This window comes from Mycteria americana, chromosome 4, assembly GCF_035582795.1.
Source record: "Mycteria americana isolate JAX WOST 10 ecotype Jacksonville Zoo and Gardens chromosome 4, USCA_MyAme_1.0, whole genome shotgun sequence".
Lineage (NCBI taxonomy): Eukaryota > Metazoa > Chordata > Aves > Ciconiiformes > Ciconiidae > Mycteria > Mycteria americana.
In genome coordinates, this window is record NC_134368.1 from 59,325,238 (window position 1) to 59,342,042 (window position 16,805).

Sequence of the window (16,805 nt, forward strand, 5' to 3'; positions counted from 1 at the left end):
GAGCAAGAACTAATTTTGCCTTTCGCCGTGTTTACCAAAGCCCCCTTACGCTCTGCAGGTATCTGTCTGGATGGTGTCCCCCCCCCAGCCTGTGTGCTGGCCCCGCGCTGCACCTGCGCCGCCGCCGCTCTCCGGCGCGGGGCTGGTGGCGGCGTGTGAAAATCCCCCGTAAGCTCCGGGCCGCTTCTCCTCCCGATCACCTCAAGTCGGCCGCGGCGCGGCCGCTGCCGTTTGGACGCCGCTAACGGCCGCGGCGGGAGGGGAGCCCGGCCCCGCGTCGGACCGCTACCCGCCCACACCCCGGCGGCGCGGGGGTCAGGCCGCCAGTAGGCCTCCCTCGCCGCCCGCCCCCGCCATCTTAACCAGCTACGCGCTGGGCGGGGAGCGAGGGCGGGGTGGGGGAAGAAGGAGGGCCGCGGGGCGTGCCGCCGCCTGAGGGGATGGCGGCGGCGGCGGGGGGGGACATGGCCGCTTGGACCTGGTTGCTGCGGGCCCCCACCGCCACCGAGCTGCTGCTGGCGGCCCTGTGCTGGCTGGGCTGCTACTGGCTGCTGCGGCGGCCGCGGGCGCCGCCGGGGCTGCCGCCGGGCCCGGCGCCCTGGCCGCTGGTCGGCAACTTCGCCTTCGCCCTGCTGCCGCCGCCGCTGCTGAAGAGGTGGGCGGGGGGGGTACGCGGGGGCGGCCGGGGCTCCCCCGCCTTCTCCCCCCATGTCTTCCTCACCGGCCTCACCAAGATGTACGGCAGCGTTTTCCGGCTCTTCGTGGGCAGCCGCCTCTTCGTCGTCCTCAACACCTTCGGGGCGGTGCGGGAGGCGCTGGTGCAGAAGGCGGAGGTGTTCAGCGACCGGCCTTCCGTCCCCATCGTCCTCATGATCACCCGCAAGAAGGGTAAGGGCCCCCGGGGCGCGCCTGCCGGACCTAGCGGCGCAGCCCTAGCTCCCACGGGGCTGGCAGGCTGCTGGGGCGCCCGACGGGCCGGAGGCGCGGCCACGGTGGGTCCCGCTTGGTGAGCTACCGCACGCTTAATGCACTGCCAGGCGATACTTGGCAAGAATATCGAGCGGGAGCTGTTCGGTTTTGTGGCTGCTGTGCCGAAATTTATAAATAACTGTTGTGAATTACAGGCTGAACCATCTACTTGCTTTTTGCTCATCGTGTGTGTCCCTTGCCCTGCTGGTGACAGAAAATATACCGAGAGAAACTCGCCCTACGTTTAGGTGAACATGCAGCATCCCCATGAACTTCGCAGTGCTGCGGCGTGCACAACAGACAACGTCACCATGACTGAAATGCTTGATCCCCTTACCTCTGTTTACAGTAAAGGGAATGGCCTTTGTGCAGGGACTTAAGGAACAGTTAGTCTGTCACCCGGCGGCTTTCTGATTTTAGCTATATCAGGAGAAGAAATTTCGAATGCTTTGGCAGCAGCATGAAATAATTGTGCAGTTCCCCAGTTCTTACTAAGGTAACAATGGCTAAGGGCAGGCTTCTGTGGAGTCCCGTAGCTGCGCAGTCTGTGCTGCCTGCATGCAAGCTACTGTTGCTGAGATGTTTGCAGGTGTGTTATTCTGCTTGTCAAAGCTTACTGAGCATATTCGGGTTTTTTTGAATAGGTCAAAGCAGAGTTTACTAGCTTTCACAAAAAAGGGCGTGGGGAGTTTAAACGTATGATGGTGATATCACAGTTAGAATTTCTTCATATTTAGTCTTTAGGTCCATTACAGATCTTAGTGTTTGTGGGAAACTACCTTTCCTTTTTCAGTTTAGGAGGGGTAGCCCAGGAGGCTTGTTAATGTGCTAACTGTATTGTAAAACTTGTTTATCTCCCGGGGCCAGGGAAATCTATCGGTTAAGTGCCTGAAACTTTTTCTCTTCAATTTTTTACTGTACTAGAATTACACCAGTAAAGATAAGAGGAAAATGAGCGGCTTAGAGCGTGTTTATTAAAAAGCAATCAGGTATTATTGCTGTAATTGGTTTAAAGGATACAAAAATAAATTATTAATTACATTGGTTTAATGATACTGGTCTGAGACAGATCTTACTGGCATGTAGTTGTTGTTACAGTGCATGAATATTTTTAGGTACAGTACAGTTAGCAAGGACTGGAGGAGGAAAGGGGAAGAGCAGTTAGACATTAGATCAATTTTAGCAGTGCTGTAAAACTGCTCGTGGTGGATTTCTTTTTCCTTGAATGCTGTGGATTTTGTATGTTTCTTGTTTTTTGCAGACAGTTCTCTGTTCGACTTTTTTTGAACACGGTGATACAAGAGGAGCCAGGGCAGTTGATGCATGCTACTTCCAAAGAATTCATGTAAATATCTGAGTAAGATATCTGATAACCAAGTTAGCAGCTTCCATGGTTGGATGCTCCGGGGGAGTCAAAAGTGTCAGGAGCTTGTTGTCCAGAGCATGCTGCGGCCAAGTGTAGGGACCGTGCCTGCCTGCGTTGCGCTGTGGCAGAGACATTACATTGCTTTACGTTTACTTTTTTCTGGAAGGCCACCTACGTTCAGGTACAAGGACTGTTACATGAGGGTTGCCCAGTTGTCCATAAAACGGACAGAGCTGTTATGTATTGCTTACATTAGCTGGTGCAACAAGTTGAATTGCCGCAGATGTGAGAGCATTGTAGAATGAACTGTAGGAGTGGTGTATTTAGAATACACAAAGGGAAAAGTCAGTGAATATGGGCAGCGTGGGCCTGCCTGGCCCCCACGCAAGGAGGTTCTCCAAAGCTGCTGGAAGTCACGCTGCTCTCATTGGGCTGTCTTGGGTTTAGTGGTGGCATGTAGCAGATGACCAAACTTCTGCGATGCTGCATTTGTGCTACTGGGAAGGCAGTTGCTGCAGAAGCGGTGGGGTAAGAGGTGAGAGACAAATGTTTTCTGAAAGCTTTGTGGTTTCTTTGGGTTTTTTTTTTTTATGGTATAGCTACAATGTAAATCTCTAACCTCAGTTTTCAGATATTGTCCATACGAGCTCTGGGCTAACAAATGTTTCTTTTTGTGTGCGGCTCATAGAGGAGGTGGATGGGTTACAACGCTCAAACTGGAATCCCCTTAAGTTTGGTCTGGGAGCCTCCCATACTTAGTTTCAGGAGTTCCTGGGTGAGACTTCGCTACGGATCAGGGCAGTGACAGTTGGGTTTGTGTGTGCTAGGAAAGGAATTGATAGAAGCGGGATGATTGTGTAACTTCAGATCTACTGCTCACCACTTGGGTACTACAATGCTGGGATGGTTTGAGTCAGTAAGCATCCATTTTGGATTCCTACATCTTTGTTCTGTAAACAGACTACCTGGTGTAAACTTAGCGGGCTATTTTCTTTTAAGCTACCTTTTTTGTTGTAGTTTTTTGTCTTTACCCTGAGCTGACCTGCTGGGTGTGTTACAGAAGAAAGAAAGGCTTATCTCAGCTGTGTGTGGCTCTATTGCTTGTAAGATGCAAATAAAATATTGTGCCCAGGGGAGAGCAAGTAGAAGTATCAGAAATGGCAAATACTGCATTTCAACAACTGAGTAGCAAAGAAGGGGGGCCTTCTTGGGTGGATGGAAAGTGCAGTGAGGACTTAAGGGAGAAGGTAGGGGTCAATTCTTAATCAAAGGCTTCTGCACATACGCCTGCAGAAAGAGAAATACCAGAGTGGGGGGAAAAAGTAGGGTTTGGTGGTTTTGTTTTAGTAAAGCATTTTTGTATTCTATAGGTATGAGAGGTAGCAAAGACTCAAGCCCTAGAGTGGATGGAGCTTGAGTGGTCGTCTGCCTTTATAGTCCTGCCCTGTGCACATCCAGATGTGGACATCGGACAATACAGAAGTTAAATATTATTAAATGTTATGAATTCTGTGTTTGTTAATGTTCCCAGTATTGCAGCAACACTGAAGCTAGTAGTGAGAAATTTGGGCGGGCGGGCGGGAGTTAGCCTTTACCAGAACTTGCTTCTCGTAAGGATTTGAATTTTTCATGTAAAAAGGGAGAATAAAACAAACTTTCTGTTTTTCTGTGTGTTTGTTGCTTTGTTGGTTGTATTGAAAGCTTTTCATTATCAGTTCATAGAAATTAGCCCTCTGTAATGAGCATGAAGTCCTTGTTATTCTGGGTTCTTGTTGCTTCAGAATTGATTGTTGTATTTTCTTCAGAGTTTTTTGTTTTGTTTTTTTGTTTGTTTTGTTGTCTTTTTTTTTTAAGAATACAGTTGTCTGTGCTGGGTACGTTGACTTTTCAGGTCATGCAGAGATTTTCTTTGAAAACAGTGAAGTACTATTCCGGTATTACTGCCTGTCAGTGATCCAGTTGACAGTTTTCTTTCTTCTCTTATCTCTGTTATTCTAACTTTATGCTCTTCCTCCTTAATCTGTCTTTTATGTTATTCTTTCCCAATTTGCAAATCAATTATTAGTATTCTGTAGTAGTTTGGGGTTTCGGGACTTCAGAAGACATCATGCCACACAGCCATGCCCTGTGCAGGACTGCTGGAGAGACTCTAAGCATGGGGAGGTTTGTTGTTGGTGTTAGCCTTCCCGTGTGGCTAGGAGAGTCTTCTTTACATTAAAGACAGTAGGTCTCTTTTCTTTTATGAAGGTATTTGGATCCTAAAACTAATTTTCCTAATGACAGAAAGGGGAAGAGATTGTGGATGTGTAGTCTGTTTTGGAGATACTTGTTGTGGGATAGAAAGTGATAGCATTGTTTTGTTCCAAGAAATCCACGTTTCTTCCCCACCCCAGCTACAGGCCCTGAAAACCCAAGTTGGTTCTTGGCCAAATTCAGCCCCAAATATGCCTGTTTTTTCACGTACCCTACTTGAGGACACCAGCGCTACCAGGAAACATTACTTGAGAAAGGCAATCTGAAAAGTTTTTGGTTCTGTTTTTAAAGTGCCAGGGAGTAGACATTTGACTAGATTTCGTAAGGAATGCCTTTATGCAGAGAAGATGAAGTTCAGCTGATTCTCAGCTTGTTCTGACTCTTCATAATGTTCTCCTTATTTTGTTTAGGGCTTTTGAAGCTAGGTCATGTGTTTGTATTTTTCGGTCTGTTGTTACTACTATCAGTAGATGAAGTAATCAGAAAATCTGGCTAGAAAGATTACCAGCTTTATGTTACACTGAACTATTTATACCTTTGGGATTGCAGACCCTTCTGAGTATCGTTATCTCATTTACATATCTACAGATTTCTCTTTCTAGCTGTAGATTTCTTATTTGTTTATTCTCTGTTTTGCATTAGGGGCTATGAACATTAAGTTGTAATAGAAATGTAGGTAATGTTAAGTACTGAAACATGGTGCATCTTTCTGTTGCTAATTTCTTATGACCATTTCTCTTTCTTTTAGATGTAACATTAAGATTTGCAGTTGACAGAAGAATTGATGTTGCTTTTATAAAGTAATTTTTTATTTCCAGATAAAAAACAGATGTGGTGTCACTTTACGAGAAGAACAAAAGCAGAACTAGCCCATGTTTTGATGACTTTAAACTTTTTCAGGTTGACCATGGAGTACATTAGAAATAGCAGGTTGTGTATTTTGTTACGCTACAGTATCGTTGGTGTGGTCTGTTAATTCAACAAAAGAGATGTTTCTGTTTGTAAGCGAGCAATATTTATACTTGAAGTTAAGGGATTTAATTTAAGTGCTGTTTCATAATGACACAATCATGCAGAACACGTGCCTAGAGGCATCAAAACTGTTAAGATGCAAATCAAGCAGGTTTTTGCCAACTGGCTCTGAACCTGTCTTCACCTTCCCAGTCTGTTTGCAGCATGCGTATCTTGTATTTTGATTATAAGTTAAAGAAAACCTTGCTTGTAATAGAAATACTTACACACGCAAACAGTATTGAGAAGTTTGTATAACATGAAGGGGAAAAGAAATGCAAACCGGTTTGTGTTTTAATATCTTCTATTCTGCCTCACAGAAGGAATTCCTGTCTCAGGACATTGAGGAGAAAAGGTTGTAGCTAACATATGTGCTAGAGTAACAGTTCCTACAAAATTGTTATCATTGGTAATAAAGCATCTACAGTGCCTTTTCTCCATCTATTAGTGTCTTGCAAAGACTAATAAAACTGTTGACATAACTGTTATATTCATTTCACTGATTGGGAGAAGGCTATAATAGCTTTTTCCCAAAGCTATTATAAAGAACCTAGTGCTCTTCCTTTAGCTCCTAGCCCAGTGCTTGGGATAGATTTGCTATGTATTGTTTCCCTCTCTTCTGGCTCTTGGGTTGCAGGCCTGTCTAACTATTTCTTCTTGAAAATAGAGCATTTTGGTTTCAGACTCTCCCTTTCTCTTCCAGGTGTTATTTTTGCACCTTATGGCCCTGTCTGGAGGCAACAGAGGAAATTCTCTCTCTCAACACTGCGTCATTTTGGAGTAGGAAGACACAGCTTAGAACCTAAAATCATTGAGGAGCTGAAGTTTATAAAGGAGGAAATGCTGAAGCATGGAAAAGATTCATTTAATCCTGTTCCGATCATTCGCAACGCAGTGTCCAATGTTATCTGTTCCATGGCCTTTGGCAGGCGTTTTGACTACGAAGATGTTGAGTTCAAGACGATGCTGAAGAACATGGCCCGTGCTCTAGAGCTAAGCGTGAACAGCTATATGATCCTGGTCAATATCTGCCCTTGGCTGTACTACCTTCCCTTTGGGCCTTTCCGGGAACTTAGGAAAACAGAATTAGATATTACTGCTTTTCTAAAGAAAATAATTGCACAGCACAGGGATACACTGGATGCAGCAAATCCCAGGGACTTCATTGATATGTACTTCATACATGTGGAAGAAGAAAAGAACAACAAGGAGAGCAGTTTTAATGAAGACTACCTATTTTTTATCATTGGTGACCTCTTCATCGCAGGCACAGACACTACTTCCAACACATTACTGTGGTGCCTGCTCTACATGTCTCTCTACCCAGAAGTACAAGGTAAGACTATTTTTATTCTAGGTGTTTTGTTCCATATTGTAAAGCTCTAGATGGATGTTCAGAAAGAGAAGCAAACAGCAACAGTAGAGAAGTCATTTGGAGTGCAAATAGTACATGTGTATGTGTAATTTGGAAGGTTCATAAGTAATCAGACATCTTCTATCCTACTCTGCTATGATGATCTCTAGGTTAGTGCTGTATATTGATTATCTAAATGGCCCTTTAGTCTATACATTTCTTCTGTTTTGGGAAAATTTTATCTTTCCTAAGCAATTCCAGGGAATCTTAGCGTGTTTCAAAAGCTTTGGCAATTGTGACATTCCAGGCCTATAGTAGTGATATAAGATATGTGAGACATGTAGTGGTAAGGTCTGCTTTCATGCCTCCCTGAGCAGGGAGGTTCTTGAGCCTAGCAGCAGAGTCTGAGGAGGTGAAGCACTGCCCACTGGAGAGGAAGATCAAATTAGAGACAGCTTAAGCAAATTGGACTTAGACAAGTCCATGGCACCAGCTGGTCAACGTCATTGCAGGGCAAAAAAGACACGTGGAGCACGTGGCCCCAAAGGAGAGGCAGAAGGAAATGGACTTGTTCAGTGTTAGGGAAAGGTGACTGAGGGGAGACCTTACACTGTCTACAACTACCTGATCGGAAGATGCTAAGAAGGTGGAGGCAGTCTCCTCTGAGGTGTGCAGTGGAGGGAAGAGAAGCAACAGAGACAGTCTACAACAAGAAAATTCTGATCAGATACTAGGAAAAAAAATTGCCCTATGAAGATAGCAAGGAGTGCAACAGATTGCCCCAAGAGTTAACAGAATCTCTGACTTTGGAAGTATTCAAAACTCAGTGGGGTATGACCCTGAGTAGTCTGATCTACCCTCAGAGTTGGATCTAACTTGGAAGATGACTTTGCTTTCAGTAAGGGTTTAGATCAGATGACCTCCAGAGGTTCCTTGCAACCCAAATTATTTGATGGTGCTATCATCTGGTTACTGTTTGTGACAGAGTTCTAGAAAATTACTTGTAGATTTTTGTGGATATAAAAAATACCAGTGGTGCTGGAGAGGTTACAGTATTAAAAAAGTACTTGCTAGAGTTGTATTTCAGGACTTAGGATAAATCCCCATTGCCAAAGACTTAAAATTAATTTTGGTTAAATATTTTTCTATACTGAGTCTTGTTACAGTACATGTGGTTGCAAAGCCAGTGTTTGCTTTAGTACTATTTAGCAAAGATGGTTTAATTTAAGAAAAATAAAGCAATTGATTTATTAATTTATTAGCAGCTTCTCCTAAAGTCCTACATACCAACTGATTTCCACTAGAAAGATTGTTGGCTATCTGCAAACTGGAAACCTTGGCAGGATGGACAGATTCTACTTAGGTAATTACCTCAGTTTATAGTAGTGAAACATTTCCCCAAGAGACCACTGCTTTGCCCAGACTTCTTGCTAACCTGCAGTGAAGAAGGGTAAACCTCAAGTTATCTAAGAACAATATAAACCTGGAATACTTTTATCAAGTATTTGAGATTTTGAGGTTTTCATGTGCTGCAGGTGTCTTGCAAATAAGCAAATAGATACTTGTTTACAGCACCTATCTGTCTGGAATAATCTCTTTAAATAGGCCAAGATAATAATATTGCACAAAGTCAACCAAATTGTTGAGCAAAGATTGCAAAATAGGGCATCAGTTCAGTATACAGGAGAGAGAGTCCACCGGGGACAAATGTAAAATAAAATTTTATTCATAGGCTTATTCTATTTTTAATGGTTGGTTGTTATCACTGCTTGACTTGATATGCAGTTACATGAATTAGGTGTGTTCTAAATTACACAAATGAGATCTAGAAGAGTTCTGTGTTTGGGTTTTTTTAACCCCTTTCCCTACTGCCTGGTACTCTACATGTATGTGCTAGTCAGTTTTCTCTCTTCTGCTGATCTTTAACAGTTTTATTGCGTCTCTCTGATTACGCCTTTCCTTATGCTATGGCTGTTGTCAAACAATATAAATAAGCTCAGTAGTCCAGACTGTATCACTTAGCTATGTAAAGTGATTCTCTTACATAAGGAATGGGATACTAGAAGTATCCTGCTTGCCTGGGAGTCATATATGGGCCTTTTTTTTTTTTTTCCTGGTAATATGTTTCTCTTATCCCCTAAAGGAAATACCTGAATTGCATAACTTTTAGCAGTAGCAAATGTTGCAGACATGGAAAGGCAAATGAAGGGCTATCAGGGGGAAAAAATCGGAAAGAATGTATTTGTCTGTGGAAGCCAGTTTTGCTTTTTACATGGAAAAAGAGAAGGGTGGGTGTGCACGTGTGTGTGCGTGCATATAGGGAGGCAGTGGGCAGTATTTGGTTTGGTCTGTTCCCTGACTTGGTTTTGGTACTTGACTTCTGAAGATCTGTGAGATTTTTAAATATATGGAACGTAGTGGAGCAGTTCAAATAACATGCTGTTAGCGGAGAACTCTTGAAGTCTATGTTTTTGCAGTTGGTAATGTGAGCAACAGTTTGACTGCTTTCTGTATAGTTCCACATATCTTTACAAACTCTGAAGAAATGTTGTTCAGTATAAAATACTGGTGTGACATTTGGCATGAGACGGTCTCCTTTTTTTTTTTTTTTAATATCGAAAACTTTACTCGTTTAAATTACTGTGGACGTGCATACCTGAATACAGGGCTATAATGTGTCATTAAAAAAAGTAGCAAAACCCCACAAAGCAGGTACTCAAGAGCCACACCATTAGCAAATCTCTTGCCACTGAGGTATTTTTTGCAGTGTGTTCCTCATATGAGAACTTATTTTACTAGCAAAGGCAGTAGGTGGCAGCAACTGTTCGTTGAACACAGTTCGTGCAGTATTTCTGAATGCTTCTCTGAAAACAGAGGAACTTTTTTGTATTGAGCTTTTATTTAATCTTGAATCAGTGCTAAGGAGAGAAAAGAGCAAAAACTCAGAGTATCAGCAGCCTGGATTCTTAATCTTGGAAAAGGCAAGCAGAAGAACCACAAACTATTCAGGATATCAAGGGTAAAAAATGAAAACTAACTGTTATTATTTTTGATTAAAGGTTAATTTTGAGGTCTCCTCTTTCAAGATTGTCTTTTGCTGTGTAGCCAGATTCCAAGTTAATTGGAAGAAAAGGCACATTGTCCTGTACATAGGTATGCTGGTTTTAGCTGGGATAGAGTTAATTTTCTTCGTAGTAGCTAGTATAGGGCTATGTTTTCGATTTGTGCTGAAAACAGTGTTGATAACACAGGGATGTTTTAGTTACTCTGAGCAGGACTTACACAGGGTCAAGGCCTTTTCTGCTCCTCACCCCACTCCACTAGTGAGGAGGCTGGGGGTGCACAAGAAGTTGGGAGGGGACATGGCTGGGACAGCTGACCCCAGCTGACCAAAGGGCTGTTCCACACCATATGGCGTCATGCTCAGCATATAAAGCTGGGAGGAGAAGAAGAAAGGAGGGGACATTCAGAGTGATGGCGTTTGTCTTCCCAGTTAACCGTTACGCATGATGGAGCCCTGCTTTCCTGGAGATGGCTGAACACCTGCCTGCCCATGGGAAGTAGTGTACGAATTCCTTGTTTTGCTTTGCTTGCGTGTGCAGCTTTTGCTTTACCTATTAAACTGTCTTTATCTCAACCCATGAGTTTTCTCACTTTTACCATTCTGATTCTCTTCCCCATCCCACCAGGGAGGAGTGAGCAAGTGGCTGTGTGGGGCTTAGTTGCCGGCTGGGGTTAAACCATGACAATGGGTGAAGCAAATCTTGCATCTTGGAAATGTCTATGAAGAGAATTAGTTGTATGCTGAGCCTTCAGTGAGATGAAAGGGGCAAACAAATACTATGACACTTTGTGGGTCACATGAATGAGAGGGGAGATAAGCTGGTCAACTTCTGTTTTTCCTTTGCAGAAGGGCTGTGTGGGGGAAGGAGCATCTGCTGCTGCCTTTTGGGGGAACTGGGAAATAGCTGAGTTTAGGTTCTGTGAATAGAAAGTAGGAAACAGCAAGAACAAGTTAAATGGCTTTAACGCTTGCAGTAATAGCACCAGAATTCCTGCTCCAGAATGAAGTATCTAAAGCAGCTGCATGAAAAGCTTTCCCATGTGTTCACCACCTTTCCCAGTTCTGAGAACTGGATCTCCCCAGGGACAGAGGCCAGCTCAGGCACACGCTGCATGCAATCTCTTTTTGTTCAATTTTTTAATGCAGGCCAGAAGATTGATGTTTTCACCATTCAAATGACTGTATAGTTAAACTCTTAAACTAAGATTATGAATACATTTGGAACTGAAACAGAAACAGAACTTTTTCTGTACTTTTCCAATACAGAAGTGCTAGCAATGCCTGTCATCTCAGTAGCTTTACTCTTGACAGTTGTCAAGATTGCGCTTGGTTGTTTTGTTCTTAACTGAGTCCATTCTTAAAGCTTATGTTGGTGTCGTTATTTCAGCTAGGGATCACATATCTTGTAGTCATTTTTGACAAATCTGTGTAAGCAGTGAAGCATAGGCAAATGAAATTGACATGATGTCTTCTCACATATTGTGCATCTTTTTTTTATTTTATTTTATTTCTCTCACTCCCTTTGAATAGAGAAGGTTCATGCAGAAATTGAAGCAGTTCTAGGACATGACAAAGTTCCCTCTCTTACCCACAAGGCTCAAATGCCCTTCACAGAGGCAACCATTATGGAAGTGCAGAGGATGACTGCGGTTGTTCCCCTTTCTATTCCTCGAATGGCCTCAGAAACTGCTGGTAAGCATTTATAGAGACTTGTTAGTACAGCATTTCTTTTGTGGATGAAGATCTGATGGGACATCTAGTGAGAATTTACAAGAACCTCATTTATGTATTAGACATGTAACCCAAATATGTAAAATGCCATTTATAGAGAGTAGGTGGGCTTGAGATACTCCTCTATTTAAGCAGCATGTCTGACCTAACATCCAGAAGTTTTCTAATTTACAGTGATTTCTTTTCTGGGGGCCAGCTTGTGTTGACTGATATGCTTAGTGGTAGCTGGCAGCTGAGGATCCACCTTTGTACCTGAAACAGCAGAGTTGTTTTTGGCTGTCTGACACAGAGGTCTGAAAACGTCAATTCAGAGCAATTGGTTTGCTAAAGGTTGAAAGGCTTGTACCATTGAGCTCCGCATCTACAGAAAACAATAATAAATATCCTTTATCAAGGCATCATATGTTTTCATAAACATAGCTGACCACTGGGTAAAGTGTGTGGGAGGTAGCAATACTGGGCTTTCAAATCCAGTACTGAATTGATCTGCTTTTTTAAATGTTTTGGCTTGCAGGACAGTGAGGTGCAACAAGCTGAAATGAGACTAGTCACTTTAAAACCCTTTTGTGATAACAGTTCAAAACCTGTCCCTCTTCCTTACCTCCAGCTTCACTGTGGTGGGGCTCTGTGACAGCACAGGAACAGGAGGAAACAGGATCACAGCACTTCCATGCCGCAGAGTGCATTTCTAACGATTGCTGCTGCCTTTTCCCTGCAGGGAGCTGTTGGTGTAACTTGATGTCTTTCCAGCTGCTCTGGCCTACGTGATTCTGACCCAGGCAGGCTAGCAGAGTTCACCTTTGCCTTAAGCTCCTGCTACATTTGCAGCCCGCAGCTAGGGATCTGTATAATTGTTGTGACATCTTCTAGTCATCTTTTTGATAAGTGTAAGTCTCCCATGTTTACTTCTAGCAACTTGTCAGATCCTCTGTCTCTGTCCCTTTGTTTGAAGTGCTGCAGGGATATACTATTCCGAAGGGCAGTGTGATCGTGCCCAACTTGTGGTCAGTACACAGAGATCCTAACATTTGGGAGAAACCAGATGAATTTCAACCATCAAGATTTCTGGATGAAAATGGCCAGCTAATTAAGAAAGAGGCATTCATTCCTTTTGGAATGGGTAAGATATCCACATGTGGTCAGTAGCTGGTTGGGGGTGGTGGTGGTGGTTCAAGTGTAGGGCCTTGGAGGTGTGAGATGTGAAAGTTGTACTTAGGACCAACTACAGGACTTGTTTTATTATTGCAGTTGGTGGCTTGCAAAATTGGTTGGGTTCCTAAAAGCTCCAGTTGCCAGGCAGAAATGAGAAATGATGAATTGTTCTTTGATAATACTTTTGCTATGGGTGTAAATGCTGTAATATGAAGCAGTACAGCTGAGCAAGGCTTAGACTCAAATATGGGAGACTTCAGGTTCAGAATTCATAGCTTAATAGTAGCTTGAGGCTTTCTGTGTTTGGACTATGCTAGCATAGGAATTGCATGTGTGTTAACAAATGGATCAACAGTATAAAAACAGTAATATGTCTCTTCTAACTGTTCTTTAGGTAAACGTGTGTGCATGGGAGAGCAGTTGGCAAAAATGGAGCTGTTCTTAATTTTTGCAAGTCTAATGCAAAGTTTTACCTTTTTGTATCCTGAAAATGCTGCAAAACCATCTATGGAAGGAAGGTTTGGTCTAACTTTAGCTCCATGTCCATTCAATATAATAGCTTTGAAGAAATGATACAATGTCAAAAAAGATTAACAAGGAAATACTGCACTTTTAAAATCCAGCTTTATTTTGTTTCCATCTTATTTTGTTACTGTGTTTCCAGAAAAACACCAACTGCATAGGCTTTCATAGTGAGAATGATCCATTTACACTCTTGGAAAGAGAAGATTTTTTTTGTCAGCTGTTGCATTCCACAAATGAACTGACAGCATAGTTTGCAATTTGATATTAAAACTTGCTGGGCTTAACCCCTCTGTCTGTAAGCTATTACTGTCAGTTTGTCAAATATTAATTATGGGAGAATGGTCCAAAACATCTGTTAATGCTTTAGCAAATAGTAATTGTTATTTTTGGTAAAAGCAGTACATAAACACTTAATTTACCAAATGAGTGAAGGACATCATCTAACACCAAAAGGATTAATGAATGAGAGGGTATTAGCATTTTCTGTGTAAAGAAACATTATTACTGAGCTTAAATAATGACAAATACTTTTGGGAAATGACTAAATGACACTTCTTTTAACCTTGGAAGATTCTCTCTTGCAAGTAACTCATAGGTGTGGATTGGATCGAATCAGTGTGGATTTCTGGATTCAAACATTCTTAACTATCAGGGCTCACGATAAACAAGCAGGTACCAACTCTGAAAACCCAGGCTTGGAGGCCAAGTGAATCCTTGAATATACCATGTTATTAACATGAAAGGAGTGTGCAGCATCTTGATGCAGATGTGTTTATCTCAGAATATAAATGAGAGCAGATTTCTCTAACAAGAAGCAGAAGTCTGTTTTCTCTGGTGCCAAGCAGATATTCAAGACTTCTGTGCTGCCACTTCACATTTGCTGTTTTCCCCACGTCACCAGTGGCTGCAGTCTGGACAAGACCAACAGCCTGCTCATCAGGGAGAACTCTACTTGCATAATCCTGAAGTTGGGGCTTGCACTCAGATTTTTAATTTACAGGCAGTGTGGACAGTACTGCCACAACCTGTTTGGCTTTGGGAACTGGAATCTTACTTCAAATATGGCTTCAATACGGCACTACAGATGTAGGTCTTATACACTTAGGCATGGAACATGAGGAATCTGGCAAACTTGAGGTTTGAGTATAAAGGCTTTCTCTTTGTTATCTTCCGTATGGAGTGAAAAGATTTGTAGTTCATACAATATTAGTGTATCAGTACCTTACTCTTTTCACATGCAAGATTTTAGTGCTGTTTATCACTATCAAACCAATTGCCAAGGAAACCTGTTGTTAGGTGTTTCGGAAGGGGGCACTCAATCTTGCCTTTTATTTGAAAGATCTCTCAAACATCAGAATCCATCTTTTGGGGGACATGTTATAATTAACCTTTAAATAATTGTTCTTAATCATCCCTAAATCTCCTTATACACCTTTTGATCTAGCAGAATTTCATATCGGATGAAATAAGTACATATGTACTCTTTTAGAAATATCCCTCTCCTTGGAGATCCTAGAAAATACTAGCAGTCCTCCTCATGTCAAGCTTACAAGACTGGAATGTGAAATTGACTGTAAAATGGGATTGGGTATTCCATAGCAGAAACTAAATCTCAATTGTAAAAGAAGAGTCAGCTCTTCAGCTTTAAATTAACCTCTGTCTTTGTCACTTTTTAACTTGAAGTTTTAGAAGCCTACGCGCTACGCCCGGCAAAGACTGTAAGATAGTTATTTTGGATTTAAATTAAGGTTTTCTGTTAGCTGTTTTGAATAACAGAGGGGCTTAATTTCTGAATGATGTGTTTGGTTGGTCAAGTACCCCACTGTGTGAGAACTTCCAGTTCTTTTATATACGCTAATGTTTGACTTTATAGGTTAGCCCATGCTTGTGTTTTTTCTTCGTATGAAATTTTTGAAAACCCCATAGCACAATAAAAAGTTGAGTTTGGTACCAATGCTAGTAAACTTGCACTAGAAGCTGACAGTATTGGAGTAATAAGCACTTATTTCTTTAACTTTATATTTTGCAATGAATAAGTAGATTCTGTACAGTTGGGATTTTTGTCTGGAAATCCTTAAAATGGTATATGCTTAATTGCAAAGCTAAAATTAAGTGCTGATAATATTTATATTTCTGTTGAAATGCCTCTTTAAGCAACATAATGATGTTGGTGTGCAACTGATTGCTTATATAAAACACGTGTCCTTTTAATCAGTGAGGACACATTTGAAAAGCACTTTAGTATTTTTTTTTACAGATTCCAAAGAAGACACAATTCACATAATCCCCTAGTATGTGGAATTGTACGTATTTGTGCTTGTTTTGCCTGCTGGGTTTAGTTTAAAATGTCACCTTTGAAAACTATCCTTGGAAAATTATCCTTCTACAAATAGTACTTTGAGATGCGGTTTTTGATGATACCTATAATCAGATGCTGCATAGTGCAACAAGCTAAAAATACTGATGTGAAGGTGCAACCATGTCAATGTCTGCCAGAATGCAAGACGCTGTTGGAAATGACAATAAAGAGCTGCCTTTCATGCCTTCCAGATGCACTGAAATTTTCACAGTGTGCCATGAAAGTAGCTAAACAATAGCATAAAAGCAACAAGATGTTTGTGGTTTTAAAAGTGTGTTGCCATCTTTGGTAAACTGTAAGTAAAGTGGTAGCAGATTTTGTTTGTGTTTGTAAATGTATCCTTCCCCTCCCTTTTTTTAGCAGAGGAAGTATCTCAAATGCCTTATTGAAAAATGTATGTTTATATAAGTGGATGGCTATTTCTGAATGCTGAAAATGTCTTTATTTCTAAAAAGGACTTCAGACTTTGCTTCAGTGTAATTTATTTTTAATAAAGTAATTCCCAAGTAAGTGTTTGACAGCTTTGCATAGTCATTTTAACTAGTTCCACTTGTTGACTAAGCTTGTGGTGTTTGGTGTTTTACATCTTGCAAAGAAAGCTTTTGAGTGAGACGATGGTACAAAATGTTTTGGATGAGGAGTGAAGGAGGTGGGGGAGTAAAGTGAAATTGGGAAGATACAATGCCAGGCATGTTATGAGCAAACGATAGAAAGACTATGTCTGTTCATTCTCTCAACGTAGTTTTAAAAACACTGTTACTGGGAATAAAAGGAGGAGAAAGAAGAGTGGAGATGAGGAAGAGAAAAGGGCGAATGAGTTGCCACCAGGAGGAGATGCACAGTTTGAGGAACGAGGTGGGAAAGAAAACCATGGGCAGAGTCGAGGTGTAGTTTTGTTGGACTCCTGCCATAGAGGGGTCGGAGAGCGGAGGGCAGAGAGGGATGGGGGTGCCCAGGGAGAGCCTGGGGTGGGGGGCAGAGAGCTGGGGCCTCTGGCCCGGAGGGACCCCAGGGAGAAGCA

The 16,805-nt window shown here is 42.2% G+C and overlaps 1 protein-coding gene across 2 annotated transcripts; it reads left to right on the forward strand.

The window, feature by feature from the left end:
• Positions 1 to 440: 440 nt before the first annotated feature.
• CYP2U1 (cytochrome P450 family 2 subfamily U member 1) lies at positions 441 to 16,292 on the forward strand. Of its 2 annotated transcripts, XM_075500702.1 has the most exons (6): positions 455 to 655; positions 746 to 888; positions 6,303 to 6,935; positions 11,548 to 11,709; positions 12,701 to 12,868; positions 13,295 to 16,292. In XM_075500702.1, exons 1-6 carry the CDS (start codon positions 465 to 467, stop codon positions 13,471 to 13,473), a joined length of 1,476 nt encoding a protein of 491 aa, XP_075356817.1. In that variant the 5' UTR covers positions 455 to 464; the 3' UTR covers positions 13,474 to 16,292. The 2 variants fall into 2 exon arrangements, with proteins under 2 accessions (XP_075356816.1, XP_075356817.1); XM_075500701.1 differs by having other exon boundaries at positions 441 to 888.
• The last annotated feature ends 513 nt before the right edge of the window (positions 16,293 to 16,805 follow it).